The sequence below is a fragment of the Brugia malayi genome, assembly GCF_000002995.4.
Source record: "Brugia malayi strain FR3 genome assembly, contig: Bm_v4_Chr3_scaffold_001, whole genome shotgun sequence".
NCBI classification, from domain to species: domain Eukaryota; kingdom Metazoa; phylum Nematoda; class Chromadorea; order Rhabditida; family Onchocercidae; genus Brugia; species Brugia malayi.
In genome coordinates, this window is record NW_025062477.1 from 3,607,042 (window position 1) to 3,632,132 (window position 25,091).

General features: G+C 33.0%; 2 protein-coding genes and 1 non-coding gene across 4 annotated transcripts; 2 read left to right on the forward strand and 1 right to left on the reverse strand.

Annotated features, from left to right (window-relative positions):
• Positions 1–1,103: 1,103 nt before the first annotated feature.
• Bm17620 (Uncharacterized protein) lies at positions 1,104–2,155 on the reverse strand (the record flags this gene model as incomplete). Its single annotated transcript, XM_043079876.1, has 2 exons — positions 1,104–1,600; positions 2,020–2,155. 2 exons carry the CDS (start codon positions 2,153–2,155, stop codon positions 1,104–1,106), a joined length of 633 nt encoding a protein of 210 aa, XP_042935810.1.
• Positions 2,156–5,185: 3,030 nt separating this feature from the next.
• On the forward strand, positions 5,186–23,723 carry Bma-tln-1 (Talin 1, putative; the record flags this gene model as incomplete). Of its 2 annotated transcripts, XM_043079877.1 has the most annotated exons (41): positions 5,186–5,333; positions 5,516–5,613; positions 5,722–5,880; positions 5,995–6,195; positions 6,309–6,538; positions 6,628–6,952; positions 7,086–7,217; positions 7,385–7,606; positions 7,806–8,003; positions 8,583–8,763; positions 8,925–9,165; positions 9,609–9,888; positions 10,101–10,226; positions 10,520–10,690; positions 10,819–10,950; positions 11,027–11,251; positions 13,659–13,973; positions 14,054–14,208; positions 14,298–14,487; positions 14,790–14,966; positions 15,208–15,441; positions 15,528–15,740; positions 15,838–15,990; positions 16,235–16,407; positions 16,531–16,722; positions 16,864–16,993; positions 17,237–17,394; positions 17,515–17,740; positions 17,844–18,145; positions 18,214–18,328; positions 18,910–19,127; positions 19,253–19,455; positions 19,572–19,678; positions 19,929–20,076; positions 20,723–20,915; positions 21,210–21,348; positions 21,510–21,671; positions 22,432–22,556; positions 22,645–22,810; positions 23,152–23,352; positions 23,601–23,723. In XM_043079877.1, the coding sequence occupies 41 exons, from the start codon at positions 5,186–5,188 to the stop codon at positions 23,721–23,723; spliced, it is 7,587 nt and encodes a 2,528-aa protein (XP_042935811.1). The 2 variants fall into 2 exon arrangements, with proteins under 2 accessions (XP_042935811.1, XP_042935812.1); XM_043079878.1 differs by lacking the exons at positions 5,186–5,333; positions 5,516–5,613; positions 5,722–5,880; ... (11 more) ...; positions 10,819–10,950; positions 11,027–11,251 and having other exon boundaries at positions 13,824–13,973.
• Bma-mir-50 lies at positions 21,989–22,079 on the forward strand. Its single transcript, XR_006227950.1, has one exon. It is a non-coding gene; the product is annotated as a pre-microRNA Bma-mir-50 (primary transcript).
• Positions 23,724–25,091: the final 1,368 nt, after the last annotated feature.

A 25,091-nucleotide genomic window follows, 5' to 3' on the forward strand; every position in this document is an offset into this window, starting at 1 on the left:
AGGCCTGCATTACAAAATATATTGCTATAATTGCTCTGATGAATAGCTACTAACTGCGCCTCTACTTCCCTTATTATTAGTAATAGTAGTAGAAATGCTAGTAGAAATACTTTTTGCATTGGACACACTAATTTGTGATGGACAAATTTGACGTAAGTATGGGGTGGGTAGGGTAGAGGGAAGGGGAGGGTAGAGGGATGACAAAATTTATTCAACGGTTCAAATGTCTGTTTCGGATATAAGACAAGCTTACTTAACCACTTCCTCTTTTTACTTCCCAAATTGTTAGCTTTAAATTTTATGCCAACTATCTCTTATTGTTAGCCATTGTTGATTACAATTCAAGTGTCACTTGAATTGATGAATTAGAGTAATGTAATAATTTATGCTTTCCTCTCTTCCCTACCACACTTTAGCTTTAATTTATGTAAAATTAAGCTTCTACTTACACAGTTCAACATTTTCTATTACATGCTAGCATTAAAAGTAAATTTTAATTATAAATATTTCATTGCTTATAAACATAAACATACATCACTAAACTAAATTGTGTGTAAAATTTTCCTCAATTAGTCATTTTGAAATAGATATGTGGAAAAAGAATCAATGATAAAAAGAGACATATAAATTTAAAAAGTAGTTTAATCTAAAAAAAAAAAAGAAAACTATAGGAATATTAGTGAACTAATTTTGATTACAAAGAAAGAAAAAAAAAATCATTCATTTTTAGAATTTAGAAATTGAAACTCGAGAATAAACAATTATACTAACAGAATTTAAAACAAATTATTATTATTATTTTTTTTTTTTAAAAATAAAACTTAATTGTATCAGTTAAATTTTTTTCTTTCTTTTTCATTTAATTACAACGTAACAAAAATGATTCAATAAATTTAAATCTTTTTATGCTAATTCTATAAATATATGATTGATTTCTCGATAAAATTTCTAATTTAAATTTTTATATTAACTAATAAAAATTTTTTTTTTTTTAAAAAAAAAATGCTTCATAACTAATATCTCTCTCTCTCTCTCTCTCTCTCTCTTATTCCTTCTAAATTAGCTATCCAAAAATTAGATTGCAAATTGTCATGAAATTTCAATCAATATAACAATCCCTGATGCATCATTAGCAATTTCTGGTTGAATGAATGATTAGCATAACGAATCAAAAAGTGTTCCTTCTCCTTCTCCTCCTCCTTCTCCTTCTCCTTCTCCTCCTCCTTCTCCTTCTCCTTCTCCTTCTCCTTCTCCTTCTCCTTCTCCTTCTCCTTCTCCTTCTCCTTCTCCTTCTCCTTCTCCTTCTCCTTCTCCTCCTCCTTCTCCTTCTCCTTCTCCTTCTCCTTCTCCTTCTCCTTCTCCTTCTCCTTCTCCTTCTCCTTCTCCTTCTCCTTCTCCTTCTCCTTCTCCTTCTCCTTCTCCTTCTCCTTCTCCTTCTCCTTCTCCTTCTCCTTCTCCTTCTCCTTCTCCTTCTCCTTCTCCTTCTCCTTCTCCTTCTCCTTTTTTTTTTTTTTTTTTTTTTTTTTTTTTTTTTTTCCTTCTCCTTCTCCTTCTCCTTCTCCTTCTCCTTCTCCTTCTCCTTCTCCTTCTCCTTCTTCTCCTTCTTCTCTTTTCATTCATTTCAATCATTTCATCAGTTCAACATTACAAATTGCTTTGTTGTACAGCTCTGTCTCTTATATCTTTTTCCTTTTCACTCATTTCTGTTTCTCTTTGTTAAAATTTGAGTAAACAGTGGTTGAAGCTAAGCTAAGCTAAGCTAAACTAAACTAAGCTAAGCTATCATTCTTATTAGCTAAATCAGAAAGAACCCACACATTTTACACTGATCGAATATACAAATAGCTTTTAACTATTGTTTGCTTCATTTACCGCTCCGCACCGCTCCGATAAGCTAAGCTGTAGCAGTAGTAATAGTAGTGGTAGTAGCCAGCAGCAGCAGCAACAGCAGTAGTAGTGATAGTAATAGTTTCAACAGCAACATGCGGTTTTTTCACAAATAGCTAAAAGTGACACTACCGCCTCGCTCTGATAAACTTGCTGGAGCATTAGCTGTAGCAGCAGTGGTAGTAGTAGCTATAGCAGTACGGGCGGTTCTTTCACAAATAGCTGAAAGTGACACTACCGCCTCGCTCTGATAAACTTGCTGTAGCATTAGCTGTAGCAGCAGTGGTAGTAGTAGTTATAGCAGTAGTAGTGGTAGCAGTAGTAGTAACGGGCGGTTCTTTCACAAATAGCTGAGACTGACACTACCGCTCCATTTTTCTCGCAACCTTACAACATTACCATCCATCCATTCATTCATTCATTCATTCATCCATTCATTCATTCATTCATTCATTCATTCATTCATTCATTCATTCATTCATCCATTCATTCGTTCATTCATTCATTCATTCATTCATTCATTCATCCATTCATTCATTCATTCATTCATTCATTCATTCATCCATTCATTCATTCATTCATTCATTCATTCATTCATTCATTCATTCATTCATTCATTCATTCATTCATTCATTCATTCATTCATTCATCATTCATTCATTCATTCATTCATTCATTCATTCATTCATTCATTCATTCATTCATTCATTCATTCATCCATTCATTCATTCATTCATTCATTCATTCCATTCATTCATTCATTCATTCATTCATTCATTCATTCATTCCATTCATTCATTCATTCATTCATTCATTCATTCATTCCATTCATTCATTCATTCATTCATCCATCCATCCATTCATTCATTCATCCATCCATTCATTCATTCATTCATTCATTCATTCATTCATTCATCCATTCATTCATTCATTCATTCATTCATTCATTCATTCATTCATCCATTCATTCATTCATTCATTCATTCATTCCATTCATTCATTCATTCATTCATCCATCCATCCATTCATTCATTCATTCATTCATTCATTCTATTCATTCATTCATTCATCCATCCATTCATTCATTCATTCATCCATCCATTCATTCATTCATTCATTCATTCATTCATTCATTCATTCATCCATCTTTCACGACAACAATGTTATTACTATTATTATTCCCGCATTTTCATATGAAAATATTTGCTAATAATTGTTAATTTGATATCAAATAGTATATAATTGTTTGAAACAAATCTTTCATTTCATTTCTGTTGTAGTAAAATTTTGATAATAATTGTGTTTATACTTTGCTTTCTAATGTTTGCTAATTATCTCAATTGAAGATGCTCTTCACACAACATAACTTTCTCTCTCTCTCTCTCTCTCTCTCTTATTTTATCCCTCTAAAAGTTCTTAACACTCTTGACGAGAATAGCTATTATCGTTGTTATTATCACTCTTGAGATCTATGAATCACTTCTTTATCACTATTCTCATACATTTTCTCGTAGGCGTTTTTATTACGTCTAAGGTATACATTGATGTGCTTCTAATTTATCTATTTGCTTGCTTCTATAATAAATTTCAAAATATTTCATTCTATGTCGAAAAGATGGCTTTCAAAATTTGTGTATATATGATGAAATTAAGATAAGAAAAGATGAGCTAAAGTGAGAAAAAGCACATTCTTACACAACACAAATGCTCTCATCTTTCATCACTTTTCATCGAGATTCTCACGTGAACGTAACACGCATTTACACTTGTAAACATGAGATACACTTATCCAATGGAATTACGTTAAACTATACGTCAACTGATCTCTTCCAATGCTTATCATTTAAGTTTTATCAATAATGTTTGAACAAGAAATTGATTCTTACCTTTAAGATGAATGTTTGAACTTCTTGGATACTACAATTTTCGTAGCGTGTATGATGGCCATCTGAAAGTGAAGCATGAGCGAGCATCTTTCAGGTGTGTGTAAATTCAGTTGACGTGTTCTTACTTCCGTGTTCACTTCTAGCTATAAGCTTTCGAGAAGTACTCGATAGAATTGTATGTGTGTTAGCTTCACGTATTGATACGTCTTTATAGTTCTGAAGATCAGTACGTATGCTATTTGATGCTCTTTGTACCATCTAATTTTCATCTAATTTTTTCCATTTTTCTTTCAACTTTTGGTCTCAATAATTTTATCTGAAAATTTTGTGATACATTAGTAGCAACTTCATATAAGTGATCTAATGAGGAATAATATAATTTGAATATTTTCGCATGACACGATGTCATGCTTATTCATATATGTTCACTTTTTTTCACGCTACTCATCAAGTTTTTCCTACAATTTTTGTATTTCTTTTTATGTGATGATGATACAGTAACTATTATATTTGTGAGCTAATACTGTCTGTCATTTTAAAAATCTATCTACTCGTTGTAGAATTTATTATCCATGCATAATCATTAATTTAATCATATTGTTGTACGATACATTTCTAAACTATTTAAAATAAATGAATAGTGACGATAATTTTATTCTCAAGTAATGGTTATAAATTTTTGTAGTTCCGATATAGCTGGCCAGTTTTATCGAAATTTATTTTGCTTGGTTATATATACATATTAAAAAAACGGTTGATGTGAAGAGAGGAAAAATGAAATGAATCTTAGTGTATAGTTTCATTTAAAGTTAAAATTCATTTCGATAAAGTAATGTGGTCAGATTTGACTGATGGCAATAACGAATGTTGAGAAAGAGATGATATCAAATTTGAAATATAACCATACAACGATTTTCTTAAACAATACTGCTGCTAAGAAGTGAAATCAGTTGTCAGCTGATTACTGATATGTCTGAGGTGATTCATCACTTCATCACACTGGCACCTTACATCCGCTTTCTCTTCCTGCCCGGTAGATTTCTACGAATGTAGTGTGTGATAGTGGATTTTATCATCACTTGGATTTTAATATAGTTTATAAGTTTAATATGGAAATTGTCATTTGTATTGTTTGAGGTCATTTTAAAATATTTACAAATATGTGGAAATTTGTGAAATATGTGTAAAATTGAAGTGATTATTATCTTACAAAAATGTATTATTTGTTTTGTATTTGCAAAATGAACCAGAAAAATCCATGAAATTTTAGCATAAATATCGTGCTTTGTTATCAATATACGTGTTATAGTACCATCGGTTTAAACATTTCCACTTGCAGACATCGAGGTTGCCGAGCAGCAACTGCGGGCCGTTTGTACAGAAGAAGCTAAAATAAGAATTAAGCGAAGGCAATGGGTGTAATAACGTTAAACGTAATTTGGTCACCGCAGGGAGACGAACAATCCCAATTGAAGAAGGCAATGCAGTTCGAATCGACTACTCTTGTTTTCGATGCATGTAAAATTATCCGAGAAAAAGTATCCGGAAATAATATTAACCGTAAGTCTTTTTTTTTTTCTTCCCAAAAAGCTTGTTTCCATTTCTTTTTCAATAATGTTTCTGAGAATTTATAAATTATTATAAATAATGATTCATCAAAGAGAGATTTTTCTTCAGTTTACCCCAAACTGAAACTCTATTCTTTTTTATCAATATTTCCATAAATCTTTAGCTATTTTCAGCTAAGGAATATGGTCTATTTCGGCTCGAAGAAGATCCAACTAAATGTGTTTGGATGGAAAATGGTCGAACTTTAGAATATTATTTAGTTCGCAGCGGAGTAAGTTTACCATAGAATAGAATGGTCGTCGTTTGATAGTATTCGAATTATTTGATTGCTTAATGAAGCATTCTCCACTGCAAGTAATAGCAAAATAGATTTTTTTAGGACACAGTTGAATATAAAAAGAAAATTCGACCACTAAAAGTGAGAATGTTGGATGGTGCTGTGAAAACAGTAATGGTAGATGAAAGTCAGCCAGTGGGTGAAATAATGGTCGTTGTATGTTCCAAAATTGGTATTAGCAATCATGAAGAATATTCAATGGTTAGCAAAAATTTCTTTAATATTTGCGTGTTATGTACAGCGTTAAATGCGGAACTTATCTCAGCAAGTACAAAATTTCTCTTTTTGAGGATTCTTCGACATATTGGGCTTCAGGTGCGTCAATCGTTGGACCAGGATTGGCGTTCAACACTTACGCTAAAGGAAGAAAGAAGAATGAAAAGCGAGGAGCGTGGTCTTGGTTTCGGCACGCTTGGACGAAATAAAGAAAAAAAAATGGAGCAACTTAGGGCTAAATTACACACCGATGAAGAGCTGCTATGGCTTGATCATGGTAAAACTCTGCGTGAGCAATCGGTTTGTGTACCAAACGCTTGTTCAAATTAATTTCATGACTTTTTCATTGCCTACGCAGTTTGATGGGATGAAAAAAAGATGATTTTCGTCATTTCTGTGACTATAATTTTCAGGTAAATGATGATGAAACGCTCATCTTGCGTCGAAAGTTCTTTTTTTCGGACACAAATGTTGACTGTCGCGATCCTGTGCAATTAAACTTACTGTATGAGCAGTGTAAAATGGGTGTTTTGCAAGGAAATCATCCTGTCACGCGTGATATGGCTTGCAACTTGGCTGCCTTACAATGTCAAATACAGTACGGTGATCTTCAAGAACATCGACAACGAGCTAACTTCTTAGAGTAAGTTTTGATTGCACTTTTACCTTTCAAACAACTCCCTGATTTCATAATCCTTGATTATAATAAGCAGTTTGTCGTAATAATTGCAGTCTCCGTGAAATTTTGCCAAAGGAATATGTAAAGTCGAAGGATAACGAGAAGCGTGTAATGGATGCTTATCGTGAATTAACTGGAAAAAATGAACTGGATGCAAAGAGCAAATATGTTCATTTGTGTCGTTCTTTGCTTACTTATGGTGTGACATTCTTTGTGGTGAAGGAGAAAATGAAGGGTAAGAACAAGCTGGTACCACGGTTGCTGGGTGTAAATAAAGAATGTGTGATGAGGATGGATGAGAAAACCAAGGAAGTGCTCCAGGAATGGCCATTGGAGCAAGTAAGACGATGGGCTGCCTCACCTAAAACATTTACATTGGTAAAAGTTTTTAAGTTATTTTATCATTTTTCTGACATACGGGTATCGGATTTTTATTTATTTTGAAATTTAACTCACATGGATACGACAAATTTTAGAACTTAAAAATTTTTTCTAACTTAAAAAATTTAAGGATTTCGGTGACTATCAAGATGGTTATTATTCCGTACAAACGGCAGATGGTGAAAAAATTGCGCAGTTGATTGCTGGTTACATTGACATTATTTTGAGAAAGAAACGAACTTGTGACCATGTTGGCATAGAGGTTTATTTGATTTAATTTCATTTCATTTGAGTAAGCTTGCTATTTCTGGATTCATTTCAAGAATTTTATCTTTGTTGAAGTATCTTTATTCATTTATTTTTAGTCGATTAATAAAATTGTTGATTTATAGCAAATTTATAAATGGTGAACTGTTTGAAGTTCTTCAGGGTGATGAAGGTTCAACGATGTTAGAAGATATCGTAGCGCCGGCACGTGCTACATTGGTCGCACATGGACAAATTGCTGAAGGATTTGCACATGAAGGCAGTGTTGCTATTCCAGGTGTTTTACGAACTCCTGGTAATTTAGTATCTGGACAGAGGGGAATTCTGAATGGTGCACAATATGGTGCTGTAAGTGGGCAGATTCTCCAACAACAACTTGCAAAAGTAAGGAATATAAGTATCAATGAATGCTATTGCTTAAAATAAAATGCGTAATTAAGTTTCAGATTTTTTTAGTAGTTGTGGAAACCGTGACTTCATATTTGCATGGAGTTTTGGGAATCGATTTTCAGATACCGAGAGAGATTGACATTGATCGTTTTTATGTTAAAATTAAGTCAGAAAAATAATGAGAACATTATAGGGTCAACGGCCACGTATAGTTGATTCGCAGGAACGAGCTCAGCGAGCTTTAATTGGTACAATTGAAGCATCAATACGTGCTGTTGAAGCCGCTGAAGAAGAAATGAAGAAGCCAGTAGAGATCCAGATGCCACGGTTCAGTGATGATCCTGCTTCACGGCGTTGGATTGAAACTAAAGTAGAAGTCGAAAAACAAAAAGTAAATTTTACTTGTCTTTTTGGTGTTTCCAAACTTATTTTCTCAAACATTCTTTCCAGTTTTTTTTTTTTTTTTTCCGTTCTATTTTACTATTTCTGTTTATATATATATATATATATATATATATATATATTTGACTCAATTTTTTTTACAAATTGAATTTTGTGCTAATTTGCGCTAAGCGTAACAATTGTTTCTTCGATAACGGAAAAAACGTCAGTTTCAATCGGTAACAAAATTTTGGCTATGTGCCGAAGAGATAAACTGCAATTTCGCAGTCTCGAGAATAAGACTTGATAACTAACGTTGAATACCAAGTTTTCAAACTTAGATAAAAACAGTAAAAGATAGCGTGTTTCAAACTTATCATTATATTCAGAAATTGGATGCATAATTAATGATATTTTTTTGTATTAATATTTTTTGTACTTTAAATTCATTCATGTCTATACGTTACTCCAGAACATTTCTCCCACTTTTATTTGAGAAGAGCAGTTTTACTTCCTGTTCAGATGTCAAATTATATTAGCCTGTGCTTCATTTCTTAGTGAATTAAGACAATAACAAAAATTTATTCAGGTGGGTGACCAGCTAGCACAAATGGGAGCTGCTACAGCTCAGGTTGTACAATTGACAGCAGTTACAGATGAAGTGGATTCAAAAGTTGGCACGGCAATAGCTACAATTGGATCAAATATGCCAGAAATGGGTCGCGGAGTACGTGAATTAGCTGCCTTATTGCCTGACGAACAACGACGTGGTATGATACTAGTAATTCATTTTTTCAGAAATTTATGAACTGCATTTTTTGAATATGGTTTTTAATTTCCATTGAATATTTTTCCCGTTGTCTTGTGAGAGATAGACTAATCGAGATTGTTTCGTCATATGTGTAAATTGACTAAAATGAATAAAATTTAGGTGATTTGGTTGGTGCTGCTCGAAAGTTATGTGGTGCTTTTTCTGATTTCCTGAATACAGTCAATCCGGAACATGAAGAGAAACGAACAACAGTACTTGCTGCTGCTGGACGTGTTGGTGATTTCTCACAAGCTGTTATAAATACCTTGGATGAACCAACCAATGAAGTGAGGACATTCCATGATCATTTGGTGCAGCGTGCAAAGAATGTAGCAACCTCTACAGCACAACTTGTACTTCGGTTGGTTTAAGTGGTCGTGCTCAATTGTGACGATATAGAATACTATATCAATTTAAATTTAAAAATTTTCTGAAAATTGGTTTTTTAAAATATTTGCAGAAGTCCTAATAGCTCAATGAAAAGTTTTTGTATAATTAATTTCCGCCTTTTAATATACTTAGGAAGGAAATGAAATTTGCTTTTTGTTTGGAGACATATTCAAGAGCACAAATTTTTTTTTTTATCTTTTTTAAAAGCATATCTCAAAAAAAGGAAATATCTGTTTAAATTACTAAGTGTATGAATTTAGAATTTTCTCAGAAAACTTTGTCTTATTTCGTTAATGTATAAACTTACTCTCAATTTGAAGAAATAAGATTTGTATTTTTCTAATGTACCTTAATAAAACGCCGTGTCTACTAGGATTTTATGACGACTTAAGGATATTAAGCTGATATTTCTAGGGCTAAAACTATATCTGCTGAATGCGAAGAGCCGGCATTGCAAGACAAAGTGATTCATTCTGCTACCCAATGCGCTTATGCTACTTCTCAACTGGTAGCATGTGCTCGAGTTGTTGCGCCAACTATCGATTCTCCTGCTTGTCAGGAACAATTAACATCTGCTGCGAAACAGGTAGCTCGTGCAGTGGAGGATCTATTAGTAGATGCACAAGAAGCGTGTTCGCGAAGCATTGGTGATGGAAAGAAATCTTTTACTGATATTCACGAGGCTTCTCGACAGGTAAACTTCTTTCTATAAATAGGTCAAGCAGAGTCAAAGTATTAATAAGTGATGTAGTATATTAAGTCGGAATATTAATTTATACTATCGATAATTTGAACAGCATGGCACAAATTCATGTTTTCAATTATGAGTGGGACGTTTTGAAAATTAATCTTAGTACTGCTAAGTACGAGTTTGTAGACTCAGTTCTTAAATAGGATTAATTTAAGGTGACAACAGCATTGGATGATTTGCTTTTGCATGTGAAAACTTCACCGAAATTAATTCGTACAACACAAGAAAATTATGAATATGAACAAATTTTGAATCAATCTAGAAAGATTATTACATATCAGGTTTGCTTTCTTGTATTTGTTTTATGCTTACTTAGATTACTTGCATATCCATCCCGCAGTGCCTTTGATTATTATTGAAATATGATTTTACTTGAACCTAGTTTACCAGATTTCGAAGGTTTTGGTCTTCTTGTGTTTCTGCTACGCACCTAGCAATTAATCCTAATTTTTTTACTCTTTATAGATTTGCAGTGTTATTCTTTTATATCTATTTACTTTTGATGCAAAAATTTGAAAATAAAGAGGAGAACCTTTATTTAAATATTGTAAATTTGATTGTTTTCAAATTCTAGGGACCAACCGAAGATATGGTGCGACAAGGCGAAAACGCAATACGCCATAGTCGTTTATTAGTCGAGCAGATGGAAGCAGAAGCAGATCGTACACCGGAACGCCGTGATCGCTTACTTGATGCAGCTCGTTCAGTGGCACAAGCTACTAGCCGAATGATCGATGCTACGAAGGTATTGCATTTCAATAATTATGTCTTTATAGTTGTTTTTAAATATTTATTTTGAATTTGTTATGGAGAACCATTTATTTTTGCTAGAATTTGTTGATCCTACATGAAAAGTGAAATGTTTGTGTTCAGGAATGTCAAGTGCGTCCGCAGGCAGCTGAATCGCAAGTAGCATTACGCGATGCCGCTGAAAAGTTGGTGACGGTCACCAGTGAAGCAACCAGTGAGGAACAATCAAAAAGAACTATGGAACACCTCGAACAGGTTTACTTCTGACATTTAACGGTTGAAGTTTACATTTACAGTTTAAAAATAAGGAATTTTCCAAAAAATTTTGCAGGCTGCAAAACAAGCTGCAGCTGCAGCAACGCAAACTATAGCAGCAGCGAATGCTTGTCAGCCATATATTCAATCGAAAACAGTAACAGAAACATTGATCGTCGAATGTACAGAAACAGCAGAACGAGTACCTCCGCTTATTGCATCCATCCGTGAAAGTCAGGCAGCTCGTTCACCCAACGAAAAATTTCGTGCTCAAAGCAGTTTGATTCGTGATACGACGCAGGTAGGCTATCATTCGTTTCAAATCCAAGATCAGAAGTAATTCATTGTGTTCATCAGACTATTTGTTGTCATGCCGCAGTTAAACAGGAAATACTATTCATAAGCAATTAATAGCACTGAGTTATTAAAGAGTGAAACATCAAAGGAGAAAAGTTATTTTATGCATAAAATACTACCAATTACCAAAGAAATTTTGATATTTGAATATTTGGTACACGATACCGAGAGGTTATCTTTGCGTTTCATTCAAATTTTATTTTCTCATTTTGGTATTACTCCTTCGTATTTAGTTAGGAAGACAAAGTCTTGATCAGAGTAGTGATTTTATCTATACTTCGGTTTTAAAATGTTTATTTATTACAAACTATCTCATTTTGTTTGTTTGCAGCTTCTTTTTATTGTCTTTGCCCTAACTACCATCTTTTTTCATTTTTCTCTTCCCCATTCTCTTGAGTAGTTAATGACACTTTTATATTAGTTTCTATCTTCTGCAGCGTAGCATAATTTATGCTTATTTATATTCTAGTTTATTTATATTGTGTTTGAGGAACAGTTAACTCTAATGTATCAGAAAGCATAAATCTGATCGAAACCAAAATATGTCTGTTTGGCTATTTGGAATACCATCATTTTACAAAGAGTTATTTATTGATGATAATTTATTATTTAAATGATTTACAAATTGTTGGTATTTCGAAAAAGCTGACTTAGTATTTTGGTTTGATTTTAAAAATTTCATTAAAATTGGACAGAGAAATGTTGGTGCACCTTCGAAGTGAACTCTCTTGTAGACGAGACAAAACAGGACCGATTTATCAGTGTAATAGGAGGACTCGATCTAATCGTCATCTCGTATCTATTGGACGCCATTATTGAGGGAAACAGGGGAAGAAATGAGAATGTTTTTGGGGGAATTGTATTTGGATTGAAATTTGCTTACTTCATGATTTGTATTGATTGACCAACTTATTATCATTCACTGCCTTTCCATTGATTTCAGCAAATTTTTTTTTTTTTTTAATGGTATTAACTTAATCTAATATCATCTATAATGCTAATATTATATGGCCTCCAGTTTCATCCTTTACTGCAATACTACTACTTGCAGTTATTTTTACATTATATGCTTAATCTAGTTTTTCTTTTGCTTACTGCTATGTTTTTGTTCCCTCGAATGTTTTCCTTTTAATTCCTCTGAATTATTCTAATGTACCCTTTTAGATGATTTTAACTTCCTAATTATTACACTAATAATACCTTCATCGTGATTTTGTAGATTTTGTATTTATCTAGCTTTTTATGATTTCCCACTTTAGTTGCAATTCACTCTTGACTAATTTATATTTTCGATGAAGTTTCTCTATTTTCTGTCATGCATTATGAATTGTCATCTAACTTTTTTATCATTAGCAATATTTGGTACTTTTATGTACCAAATATTAGCAACAGTATTTCGTTTTTATGTCAAAATTAGAATGTTTTCACAGCAGCATAACTGTTTTCTGCTGCCATTTAATGGAATGTTCTGTAGATAGAAGTTTTTTAGATATAGAGAAAATACTGCGGTTATTTGAGTTAGGTTAATGTTAATTTTAATCATTAAAATAATTTTTTTTGATAACACCAAGCATTTTGATAATCGAATTTTCAAGTTATCGATTATTTCTGTTTGAATATGTAATGTAAAATAAAGCTTATTGGCTGTCGTAGTCTTTCATATCAAAGTAAATTGTTTTAATAAGTTTTTTTTTTTTTCCTTAAAACATTGTTTTCGATTTTTTTAGATTTTTGTTCTGAAGGTGTGTCAAGTTTGAAAAAGTAGATGAAGGAATAGATTTGCTAGCTAACAATATTGTGTTTGTTTTTTTTTTTCTTTTATTATTTATTTATTTTGCTAACTACAGTAATAATATAGCTAGCAACGTTTAAAAGTCTATATTTGTGCAATTTACTTTATATTTAACTTAAGCATTAATGGCTTTGAAGTTATAATGTCTATTTTGGGAAAGATTTTCATTGTTGGTATTCATCTTCATTCTTATTTTCGTTCAGCATTGGTTTTTTTTTTTTTTTTGAGTTTTGTTGAATTGGCAACTTATCCATTATAGATATAGTTATGTTCCGGCTTCCTTTGTTAATTTTAGTAGTTTAGTCGAGTGATACCTTATTTTTAATAACATTTTTGCTTCTTTTTTAAGTTCTATGACATAATGTTTTGTTTAAGTTCTATTCGATTGTTGTCTCGGTTGAATTTTCCAACTGGAATGAGTTTCTGCTGTTCAGTAATTGCTCCTTTTGAAATGCGTGTTAAATTTAAACGAAAATCAGTTGAATGCTCACCTAGACAGCAGTCTTTGTTTTCATATTTTACTTTATATTATGAATTTTCTTAATTTTTCAGTTTTCAGGTACTGCGACCGGCTACCCGACTAGTTGAGGTTGCACGCCAGACAGTGCCTTCAGTTCCGGAACAACATGTAGCCATTCATTTACAATCTACTAGTCAACAACTTTCCACACAACTAGCAGAGTTAAGAGTTGCTTTGAACAATGCCAAGCAGCTTAATTTTGAAATGCAATTGGCACATTCGGAAGATCTAATTCGAGAACTGGATAATGAGCTTATTGAAATTGGTCGTGCCGCTCAAAACGGACAACTTACCGCAGTGCCTGGAGAATCAGCCGAAACTGCGAGTTCCAAGCTAGCTAGTTCTGCTAGACAGGTAGGCTAAGTTTGTACTAGTAGGTAAGGTAGTCTAACATTCCATAACTTTCAAGTATTCAATATTTTTTTTATTTTTAGGTTGGTTCAACGTTGACTCAAATGGTAAGCGCAGTAGCAAGTGGTGATCGTCAACATGTTGGTGCAAGTGCGATCGAAGCAGCACAGTCGTTGCGAACGTTTGTGTCTGCTGTTCATGGAATATGTTCAACAAGAAAAGATACAACCGTAGATAGGTTAGTACATTTTTGCTCCATATAAATATTTCATTCAATAAATTGATAATAAAGCATACGATTTATTAATGAATTATCAATATTTTAAGGTTCATTGTCTCAGCTCGTTCTGTAGTCCACGATTCAGGACGTGTATTTGATAAGGTACGTGAACAGGCGACATCGCAGCAGCTTAATGATGCTACAAAACAAGTAGCAGTATCATTACGGCAATGTTTATCGTGCTTGCCGGATACGCAACATGTTGAAAGAGCTGTTAGCCAAATTAAATCGTTCAGAGTAAGTACTAAGATTTAACTTTGTTTAATTTCATATGATATATATATATCACGTGAAGCACGATGCGAACGACTGAAAAGATGCTGTCGCCGTAAGCTATTGCTACTACTACTACCATTTCTACCAATTTCCATAACAGTACTGCTAACACACTCAGTAATATTGAATTGGACCTAAACTCAGGCTTAGGCTTATATATATATATCATATGATATTATCTCTGAATATTTGTTCCTAAAAATAACTGCTACAAATGATTTGAATAAGAAATAAGTGACTGAGAAATTTTAATTCTTTTATAGGCTCCTGAAATAGCATCTATCGTAGATCTCCGTGGTTCAGCTTCACGGCTTATAGAAGCTTGTTCACAGTTAGCAGTAAGCTTGCAAGCACCGCAGGAAACAGCAGCTGTGGATGTATTTGTTCGATCTTATACTGATTTCCACACTGCTGTTACACAAGCCATTAAGCAGCAACAGGTTTGTTCTTTGTAATTACAAAAAAGAAATTATAGTAAAATTATTTATTTTCATCTGGAAATTAATCTTACTATGGATTTTAACGTTCTTTGTATTAATGTATTATTCTCTTAAGTTTGTTGTTACCGAAAAGCTCTATTCGTTTAGACTCTCATCGTAATTTTCTGTACATTACTGAAGTTTAATATGAAAATATTGTTTTTGTAATTTTTTTTTTGTCTTTAATAAGAGTGAAATTTAGGATGGAGTGCAACGACAGCAATGTGTATCTTACCTGGAAACAGTTCGAAACGAAGCAGTGAATGTTGTATGGCGTACCCATACTGCTTCAATGGATGCTTCCAATGCGTCAGCTTTACAATTACTATCTCAATCCACTCGTTCACTTACTGAATCCGTCAATGCTATCGTTGAAAACGTGAGCCGCGAGGCTCCTTGGCAACGTGAGTGTGACGCAGCATTACGGCAGATAAAGGTAAGTTTTTGGATTGGAATTCATATGAAGGATCAAAAATAGTGTTAATTTCAATGAAGTCTAGACTAGATGTCATTTGCTTTCAGTCTGTACGGCATATTCTGGATCGAGCCAACTTGCCGGTCAATAATGAAGGTTATTACGAAAGTTTGGATTCTGTGACGGAGCAAGCAAAACGGTTGGGTGAAGGTATGACTGGTATAGCACGACATGCAAAGAATCAGGATACTCATTCACTTTGCGAAAGTGTTCACATTGCTGCAGATGCAATTTGTGGTCTTGCCGAAGGAGCCACTCAGGTTTATTTTTTATTTGTGACTTATTTGAGTAATTCCTTTTACTTTCATAATTCGTTTTTTTTTTTTTTTTTTTCATAATTTTTTTCACTCTATTCAGAGTGCTTATCTAATTGGTGTTGCTGATGCAAAGAGTCAACCAGGACATGCAGCTATCATCGATACATCAAAATGTCATCGTTCCGTTGAAATTGTCAAACAGATATGTGAACGAATTGAACGCATGGAATATACGCAGCAACAAATTCTTGATGTTTGTTATTCATTTTCATAATTATAAAATTTATGATCCTTTCTATTATTGCATCTAGTAGTAAAAAAGTAGTTTTTGATTACTATTTTATTGATAAAATATTAATTAAAAATTTAATGATAAATATCTTATTAATAAATCTTTTGGAAATGTAAAATAAAATATGAAAAAGTTTCTTAATAGATTAATCATCTTGTTCTACATTACCGTATATAAAAATTTTTAATTTCAATATTCATTTCAGGATGCTACAGTTATTGCCAAACACACTTCAACACTAGCCAATTTATGTCGCGAAGCATCAGAACGGGCATCAAATGTAAACTTAAAGAAGCAGTTTATCAACTGTGCTCGAGAAGTTGCATCATCTACAGCTTCTTTGATAAGTGCTGTGAAACAGCTGGATAGCTCATTCACGTAAATCATTATTTTAAGATTTTTATGAAGAAAAATTAGAATAAGAAGGGAGCGCAAATTAGGTCTTCAATGCGATAGCTATTAAAATCAGTAGTTCTTAGTTACTTACAAAAAAATCTTTAGAGAGAAAAACCAGCGAGAATGTACGGAAGCAGCGCGATCTCTGTACACTGCAGCTCAACAACTAGAAACATTCGTGGACAATCCGGACTTTGCAGCAGTTCCTGCTAAGATATCTATAGCTGGTGAAATTGCACAGAAGTCAATTCTCTTATCAGGCAGAGAAATGCTAGATGCCAGCTATGAAATGATCTTGTAAGTGCAGTTGTTTGCTTCTTTGTTTTCAAATTGCTTTTTGCTAAAATAAAAAGTCTCGTGATTGCATGAAGATGAATTGCCATCTTTTGGTTATTAAAATAATTGTTTCTTTCCAGTTTTGAGATGACTTGTTTATAGAACTGCTAAGCAGCTTGCTGTATCACCAGCAGATGCATCAACTTGGCAACGCCTTGCTGATAATTCAAAAATTGTTAGTGAGAGTATCAAACGTTTAGTAACATCTATCCGTGAACAAGCACCTGGTCAGGTTAGTTGATTACCATTTTAATCTTGTGTTTTTGCTATTTATTTATAGGGATCAAAAGTTACACAGAGAAATGTCAAAATCAACTTGTAAAAAGTCTTTTTTGCCATTTTGATTTTAAAATCGATTTTGAAAGCTCCAATTATTTTGTGTTGAAAAGAGAGCTCGGTTTGCGGTATTTTTATTTGAAAAGTAAAAGCATTTTTTGTTTTTTAGACTTTTGTTTGAAAAACTGTCGTTTTCCAGGTGGACTTGGATGCTGCAATAAACCAGCTTCAGCAGATGATTCAACAAATCGATCGAGCCTCAATGGATGCCTTACAAGACCAACTGCCACGTGGTGTAATCACTGAACAACGAGTTCATCAGCAAATCTTGCATGCTTGCCAATCTCTTTATGATAGGTCAGAAGTATCTATGTCCCAGTATATCATTTCATAATAGTAGCTTTTTTTGTTTCCAGATGTTTTTTTTTTTTTTTTTCTCTCGATTCTCCTTCCTTCAGATAAATTTATGTTTTCCAGAATTGAGCTATTACGTGAAGCAACAATTGGACACAGTGAAGAACTTGGACATTGTGTACATGAACATATGGAAGCAATAGAACCATTGGTACAGTCTTCTATACAAGCAGCTTCAGTAACCTATGACACAAAATCATTAACAACAATCTTTGAGCAATGTAAGACTGTCGTTGAAGCGGAGCTACAGATGCTATATGCATGCAGAAATGTCACTAGAAATCCGAAGGTTTCTTTTTCATTCTGTAAAATTATGAAGTTTTAATTTCAAATTAAATTAGGAAGTATCTTTTTTTTTAATATAATCTCTCATTAGCACTGTTTTATTTCAGGCTCGTGATTTGCATGTAATATTAAGTGATAGTGCTAGTCAGCTACGTGATGCTCTTGCTGAAATGCAGCGAAATATAAATCGTATGGCATCTGAAGCTGGTGTTATTCTTGGAGTTGTGGAGAATATATCTAGATCGATAGCTCTTACTGATGAGACTACTTCACAGACAATCACGGGAACATTTACAGATGCACAAACACGTATGATAAGTGCGTTGGAGGAAATATCACGCCTTGCTACTGATATGCCTCTTACGCCTCCAGAATCGTTGGGATCATTGGCATTGCGATTATCTGAACGGTACTTTTTTCCTACTAGTTTTCTATTTTGTTTTTATTTTAACTTCATTTTTTAACTTTTTGTTTTAGCTATTCTGATCTGGCTACCGATTCACGCCTTGCCATTGCAACACTATCTTCTCCAAATCTAGCACAGAAATTACGAGTGGCTGTGCAGAAATTAGGTACTGCTTGCATCGAAGAAGTTAAAATAGCTGGACAGCGTCGTGCTCACCCAGCTGATCAGGCAAGTTTATTGAAAATATTTAGCGATAAAATATTCACTAATATTAGAGGTTACTGAAAAGGTAGAGGATAATATTAATAGTACTTAAAACTGTTAACTTTTAAAAATAGAATAATAATCATTCTACGAAAATGGAGTAGAGTAGATGAAAAAGCAGAGTAGGTAATAGATAAGTTGCGAAATGAAGTGAAAAATGAAATAAATTCAAGTTAATATCAGATAGTACTAGTTTCATTAAAATCAAAGGTTTTAATGCGAAGAGATGAGAAAGAAAGCACACTTCATATTTTATAACTGCTGAAAAATAAGACAGGATTTGATTGTGTTCTTATTGAAAATTGTTTGATATCCAGTTCGAAATTTCGTAGAGATTTTTTTTTTTTCATGTTTTATTGATTGGCATATCAATTTCGTGAATTCAGTATGAGAAATGAATAATTGATTGCTTCATTTTTTCTTTGCTGCTTAAAATAACGCATAGAGTATCCAGGAAAAACAGATATAAAAATAAAGGTGTTAAAAAATCAAAAATATTTCAGCGTGTACTAGATGATTTGTCTCGTGGATCACAGACCGTGGTAGAAAGAGTACAAGAAGTGCTTGCAGCGCTCCATGAAGGGTCACGTGGCACGCAAGCATGCATTAACGCTGCCAATACTGTATCCGGTATCATTGGTGATCTTGATACAACAATTATGTTCGCAACTGCTGGATCGTTGAATCCACAAAGAGATTCCGAAAATTTTGGAAACCATAGGTGAGATAATACAATTTTGACTTGCTTTGTTTGTACATTTTTAACTAGACTAATATAACATTCCAAAAATTAATTATAATGTGTCACCGATATATAGTTAAAATTAAATTAGAGTTTAATTCTAGGGAAGCAATTCTAAAAACTGCAAAAGCCTTAGTAGAAGATACGAAGGCACTTGTGGCAGGTGCAGCATCAAATCAAGAGCAACTAGCAGTTGCAGCACAGAATGCTGTGCGTACTATTGTCAATTTGTCAGATGCGGTTAAGAATGGTGCTGTTTCATTGTCTTCCGATAATGCTGAAGCCCAAGTTATGGTCATTCATGCAGGTAGGTATATTCTATTTGGTTATTACCAAATATATATTTTTTCTTTTTTTACGTATGAAAGAAGGAATACATTTCTGTGTAAAATTTATAAAAAGCAAGAAAATGTTTTATTTCAGTTCGTGATGTCGCAGCTGCTCTTTCAAATTTAATTCAAGCTACAAAAAATGCATCGGGCCGCTCACTTCATGATCCTGCTATGGGATATCTTAAAGAAGCAGCTAAGGTAGCTAACTTCTTTTGTTATTGTTTTACTTATTTTTAAGTTTTCTTTATTATATGGAGCGATTCCAAAACTTAGAAATAGCTTAAGTAGCTTATTAGAAGTTCAGAATAGATATACTTGCATCATTAATAAATAGATGTCCCTCCTCTATATTACAGTTCAAAAAGAATGTCGCTAGGTATGGAGTGATAAGGTTTTTTTCTTTTTTCATTCTTTTTTTTATTTTCTTATGTTTTTACTCTTGTTATAGATTATGGTAACAAACGTAACATCATTACTAAAAACTGTGAAAACAATTGAAAACGAACATCAACGCGGTGAGAGAGCACTGGAAGCAGCTATTGAAGCTATTAGTCAAGAAATTAGTCTTTATGATAGTGGTGAAGCACCTTCAAGAGGTGAAACATTTGTTTAATGACAACGGTTAAATATTGTACAGAAAATTACAAGAATAACTTTCTTCTATTCTTTAGAAGTTAATGAGGAACATTTTTATCTAGAAGCCTGAAGAAGAAAATATCTTTTTTTTTTTTTGGTTTTTTCGTGATCAGTTACTTTTAGTTATATTAATACTTAATTTGTATAACTGAATAATTTTGATTTTTTGATTTTCCTTGGCTTGTTCTTCATTTTTTTTTTTCATTTTTTATGTCTTGAAGCTTTTTATTGTTTGGATCAGTAATTTACCATGTCAAATCATTTTGACGAAAAATGAGAACTTGGAAGGATTTTATTCACCCCACAGATCAGTAACTGATTAGCGTGTTTTGAAGTTGTCAAAAGTTTAAAATGAGTATAGTTGAAATGGATTTGAGATAAGAAATTTTGTTATGCTGCATCAGTTCAGTGCTAATAAATTGCTGATTTCCAATGAAATCTTTGCATTCGTTACTGCTAGCAGTAGTAATAGTAAGAAATTATGATCCTCACTCTCTTCAATTTTGCTTTATTTGTAAAGTCAGTTGAAGAAGCACTTATGATGTTTTAGTGTCTCGAATAAACTGCTTCTTTCAATTTACGAATATTCTAGAATCTTTTGTTTAGGAGGAGCAACAGCAGAAGATCTTATCCGATCAACAAAACAGCTGACTGCAGCAACAGCTCGTGCAGCAGCAGCAGCACAAACACTACAACAAAGTGATATTATTGCAGCAGCTAATATTGCCCGGCAATCTGTATGTGATTTGTTAGCCACCACCCGCGCTGCTGCTCTGTCTGCTGATTCGGCTGATGCTAGGTTTATCTTAATAAATGACCCTTTTCTTTTCTATACTTTTCATATGAGAAAGATATAACTGTTTTATTTTCATACTCATCAAATTCAGTATTGTATTGTTGACTATTGTATTATGTATTCCTTCTCTGTTTTATCACTTTGCTATTTTATACTTGATGATTTTTTGGTAGAACTTCAATCTATTTTATTTTTTTTTTTTTTATTATTGAATTTAAAGCAATAGTGGATTAAATTTGTAATTACCAAAAGCGATATTCTTTTTGGTGATGAATGTTATGTCAGAAACTGTTTCAGATATCGTACACTAGACTGTGGACGTGAAGTGGCTGTTCAGGTACGCTCACTTCTGATAACTCTTCAAGCGTTGACTATACGACGAGATGATCCACATGCTCGGGATGCTTTGCTGGAAGCATCTAGACGAATTGCGAAAGTAAGCTTTATTATTCTTTCATGGAAGCGACTTGGCCGATAATATAGTCTTGGAAGCATTGAAATTAGAATGAAATTGATACGAAATTTGAGTGTTTTGTTGAAGGAACTTATAATGGAGAAGTAAATGGAGAATTTGCTCTAAATTTTTCCATATTCTAGGTGGTCGGTGAACTTGTAAATTGTGGTGAACTGCTGAAAGGTGATTCGTGGACTGATCCATCAGATCCAACAGCAATTGCAGAAAATGAGCTTATCGGAGCGGCAAACTCTATCGAAGCAGCAGCTGTGAAACTCTCCCAGCTTAGACCACGTCAGGCTCAGGTAGAAATAAAACTAAAATTGTGCTTACTTGATGGTTGTTTATGGAGTGTTATATGCTTTTAAAATCATTTCCTGGTTTGCATTGAGTGGCATGCTTTATTAAAATATATGGGTGTAAATTCCACCGTTATTTTCGTAACACATAAGTTTCAGTAGTTCAATTATTTATTTGATTTTTTTCATAATCTAATTTCTATACAAAAATTTATTCTCGAATTTTTATTTGAAAATTTTATGCATGTAGTAGCAGCCAGTAGTTGAATGTATTGTTTTGTACGACCCAACAGTAAGGAGATATACTCCTGACCATTATGGCAGCACTTCCTGCATATGCAGTGTTGATATGTCTGATATTCTTGGGTTGTGCAAAGTCAACCAGCATCTCAGACGTATCGGCCACTGTGTATTGCTCCATATCCATTTCTCCAACCTGATGCTGTTGCGTTTTAGCACTGTTGTGGCTTTATATTGTATAATTTGGGCTCACCTGCTTTTAGTTTTCCTTTTTTTTTTTCTCCTTTTTGTTTTTTGTTTGCGGAATGAAAAGATGACATTTTCGTCCCATACATATGATTTAGTTTAGTGGATGTCGTTACACTTTTTTTTTTTTTTTTTTGTAAAAATAACCTTTTTAATTGAGACTATGAATTATTCATCAGAGAGCATGGAAGTGTTGTGCCATAGTGTGAACATGCTGATTTTCTTTCTTTGATTTTGTTTTTCGATTTTTACAAAAGTTCAAACTTACCATCAGATTTAGAAAGTAGACGATTCACTAACATTCGATGAGCAAATTCTGGCTGCAGCGAAATCAATTGCAACTGCTGTACAGACTCTTGTGAAAGCAGCATCTGCAGCACAACGTGAGCTGGTCGCTCAAGGAAGGTAATATTTTCTTGTGTACTTACCGAAAAAAAAAAAAAAGATTTCTATAAACATGGGAACATTTGAATCAAAATGAAATGATTTACAGATTGGAAGCACATCCGGCATTTGCAACAGATGATTATCAGTGGTCGGAAGGATTGATCTCAGCGTCTCGACTTGTTGCAGCAGCCGTTCATCAGCTTTGCGAAGCAGCTAATGCACTTGTGCAAGGTCATTCATCTGAAGAGAAACTTATTTCGGCTGCAAAACAGGTATTTATAGAGAAATATACAACACAAGTAGATTGTTTGCTATACAATATAGTACTTGAAAATTGTGGTAGGGCTATTCAAACCATGCAGGGATTAAGAATGTGGTAGAAATTATATGCGCTTAAATATTACTTGCTAGTAATGATAGTGCACTCTTTTTGCTTGTATTTTTTTTTAAAGTAAACAAAGTTAATGGTGGGAAGTTTATGAGAAATGTCTAAGATGCATCATCATATAAAGGAACCGCAGAAAGTAATGGATCAGTTAAATGAGAGATATGATGGATAGTTAAATGATAGGGTTGAATTATAAAATATACAATTACATTTTTGATTCTTTAGGTAGCCTCCTCAACTGCTCATCTTTTGGTAGCATGTAAGGTAAAGTCAGACTTAGACAGTCGTGCCATGCAGAGATTGCAAAGTGCAGGGCATGCCGTTAAGACAGCTACGGAACATTTGGTAATGGCTGCTCGTTCAGCGATACATGAAGATGAGCGTACTTTAATCATTTCACAGCGCATGGTTTCAGGTATTGCACAGGTTCGTAATTACCGATTTGAATTTTGTAAACGTTTTATCCTTTCTTCTAAGAGATGTAATGCTTAATGATGTTTTATTATAAATTTATTGATATCTTGCAAAGTTCTCAAAGAAATCTGTGCTCTAATCATGTGGAAACTTTCGTGTAGTAATTTGATGCTCACGCATTGCCAAAGCTTAAACTTCAATTATTTGCATTCTGGAAAAGATACTGTCATAAAAATGGATACAATGAAACTTTATTGTAGGTAATGGATGCGCAAGAACAAGTTCTTCGAAAAGAACGTGAACTAATTGAAGCGCGAGGAAAGTTAGCAGCGTTGAATAAGGCTCGATATGAACGTGGTATGTCTCCCAATACTGATCGTTAAATTACAATCCTTTTGTTATTAATAACAAAAGTACTGGCATTATTAAATAAGATGCAATTAGCGGCAAGCGTACAACAATGCTTCATAGAAGTGTTATATGTTCTGTTTGATTTAATTTGTAAATATGGTAGTTGAAGTAGTATCAGGATACTACAAGTGCTACTCAAACTTTTCACAAGTGCCACTCGAACTTTTTACAAGTGCCATTTGCCGATAGATTTTGTTACTGACGAACAAAAGACATTTCAAGTGTATTATTTTTTTTTTTTTTTTTTTTTAGAAAACTAGGTGTCAGAATCACTTCCTTCCATAATCCTTTTAATTATTTTGAAAAATGAAAGCAGCATTTCAATTGTTCTTGATTGTTTTCATCGATATTCTTGTTGAAAAGATGTATCCATTAGCAGTAAAAGTCTGATAGAACTGATAATGCTACATCTAATATACTAAACTGCCAAATAAACCAAGTGATTTATTAGAATATTCATTCATTTTCTGGATAAATGTAAACCTTTCCATTTAAATTTATATTTTCCTTTTTAAAACATTTTTCGGTGAATGTATTCTGGTTGACCAGTATATAACTAGAATTATCTTCTATATCGTTCCTAAGTTATACAGATTAATAATAATATTTTATTGTTATTTTCAATTTTTCAGTCTAAAATGATTGCTCTGCACTATTTCTGCTCACAAATATTTCACCTATTGAAATAGCGCTTATACGTACGTGTGTACCTTGCATAGCAAGTTTTCTTTGTTAAGCACATATCGCCTTCTGTTTCCTGTTTATGTTATTTTTGGTATATTGTATTATTCCATTAAACTTAGGAAAATAATAAAATGATACGCCTTAACAGATTATGATATCGTCGAATTAATTTTTAAGAGGATTTACAGGAGAATGATTCATTTGTTAGAGTTATAAAAAAATAAAAATAACTTTTGCTTAGAAAGGAAGAAGGAAAATAAAAATGTTTTAAATATTAGATGGTAAATATTTGTTTAAGAATGAGAAAGGATATAGTTATTTTTTGTATTCATTTCAAATAGAATTTTATCATTAGAAAGAAAAAACTTTAAGTAAGAAATTGGTATTGTTAAATAATAGTTTTTTTTTTTTTTTTTTGGTATATAAAAATGGTAACAAATGAACAGTTCTAATATTTTGAATTTTTGTTGCTGATTTATCTACGTTCATATGCTGATCATGAAAATTCAAAAGAGGGTTCCATTTTGTTGTTTCGAAATTTAGTGCTCAATTAAGTGAAATAATTAAAAATGAAGGGTTGATAACTCTTAACATGAAAGATTCCACTTAAAAGAGTCGTAAAATTTGCTGTTGTTGTATAACTTGCACGCTGCCAT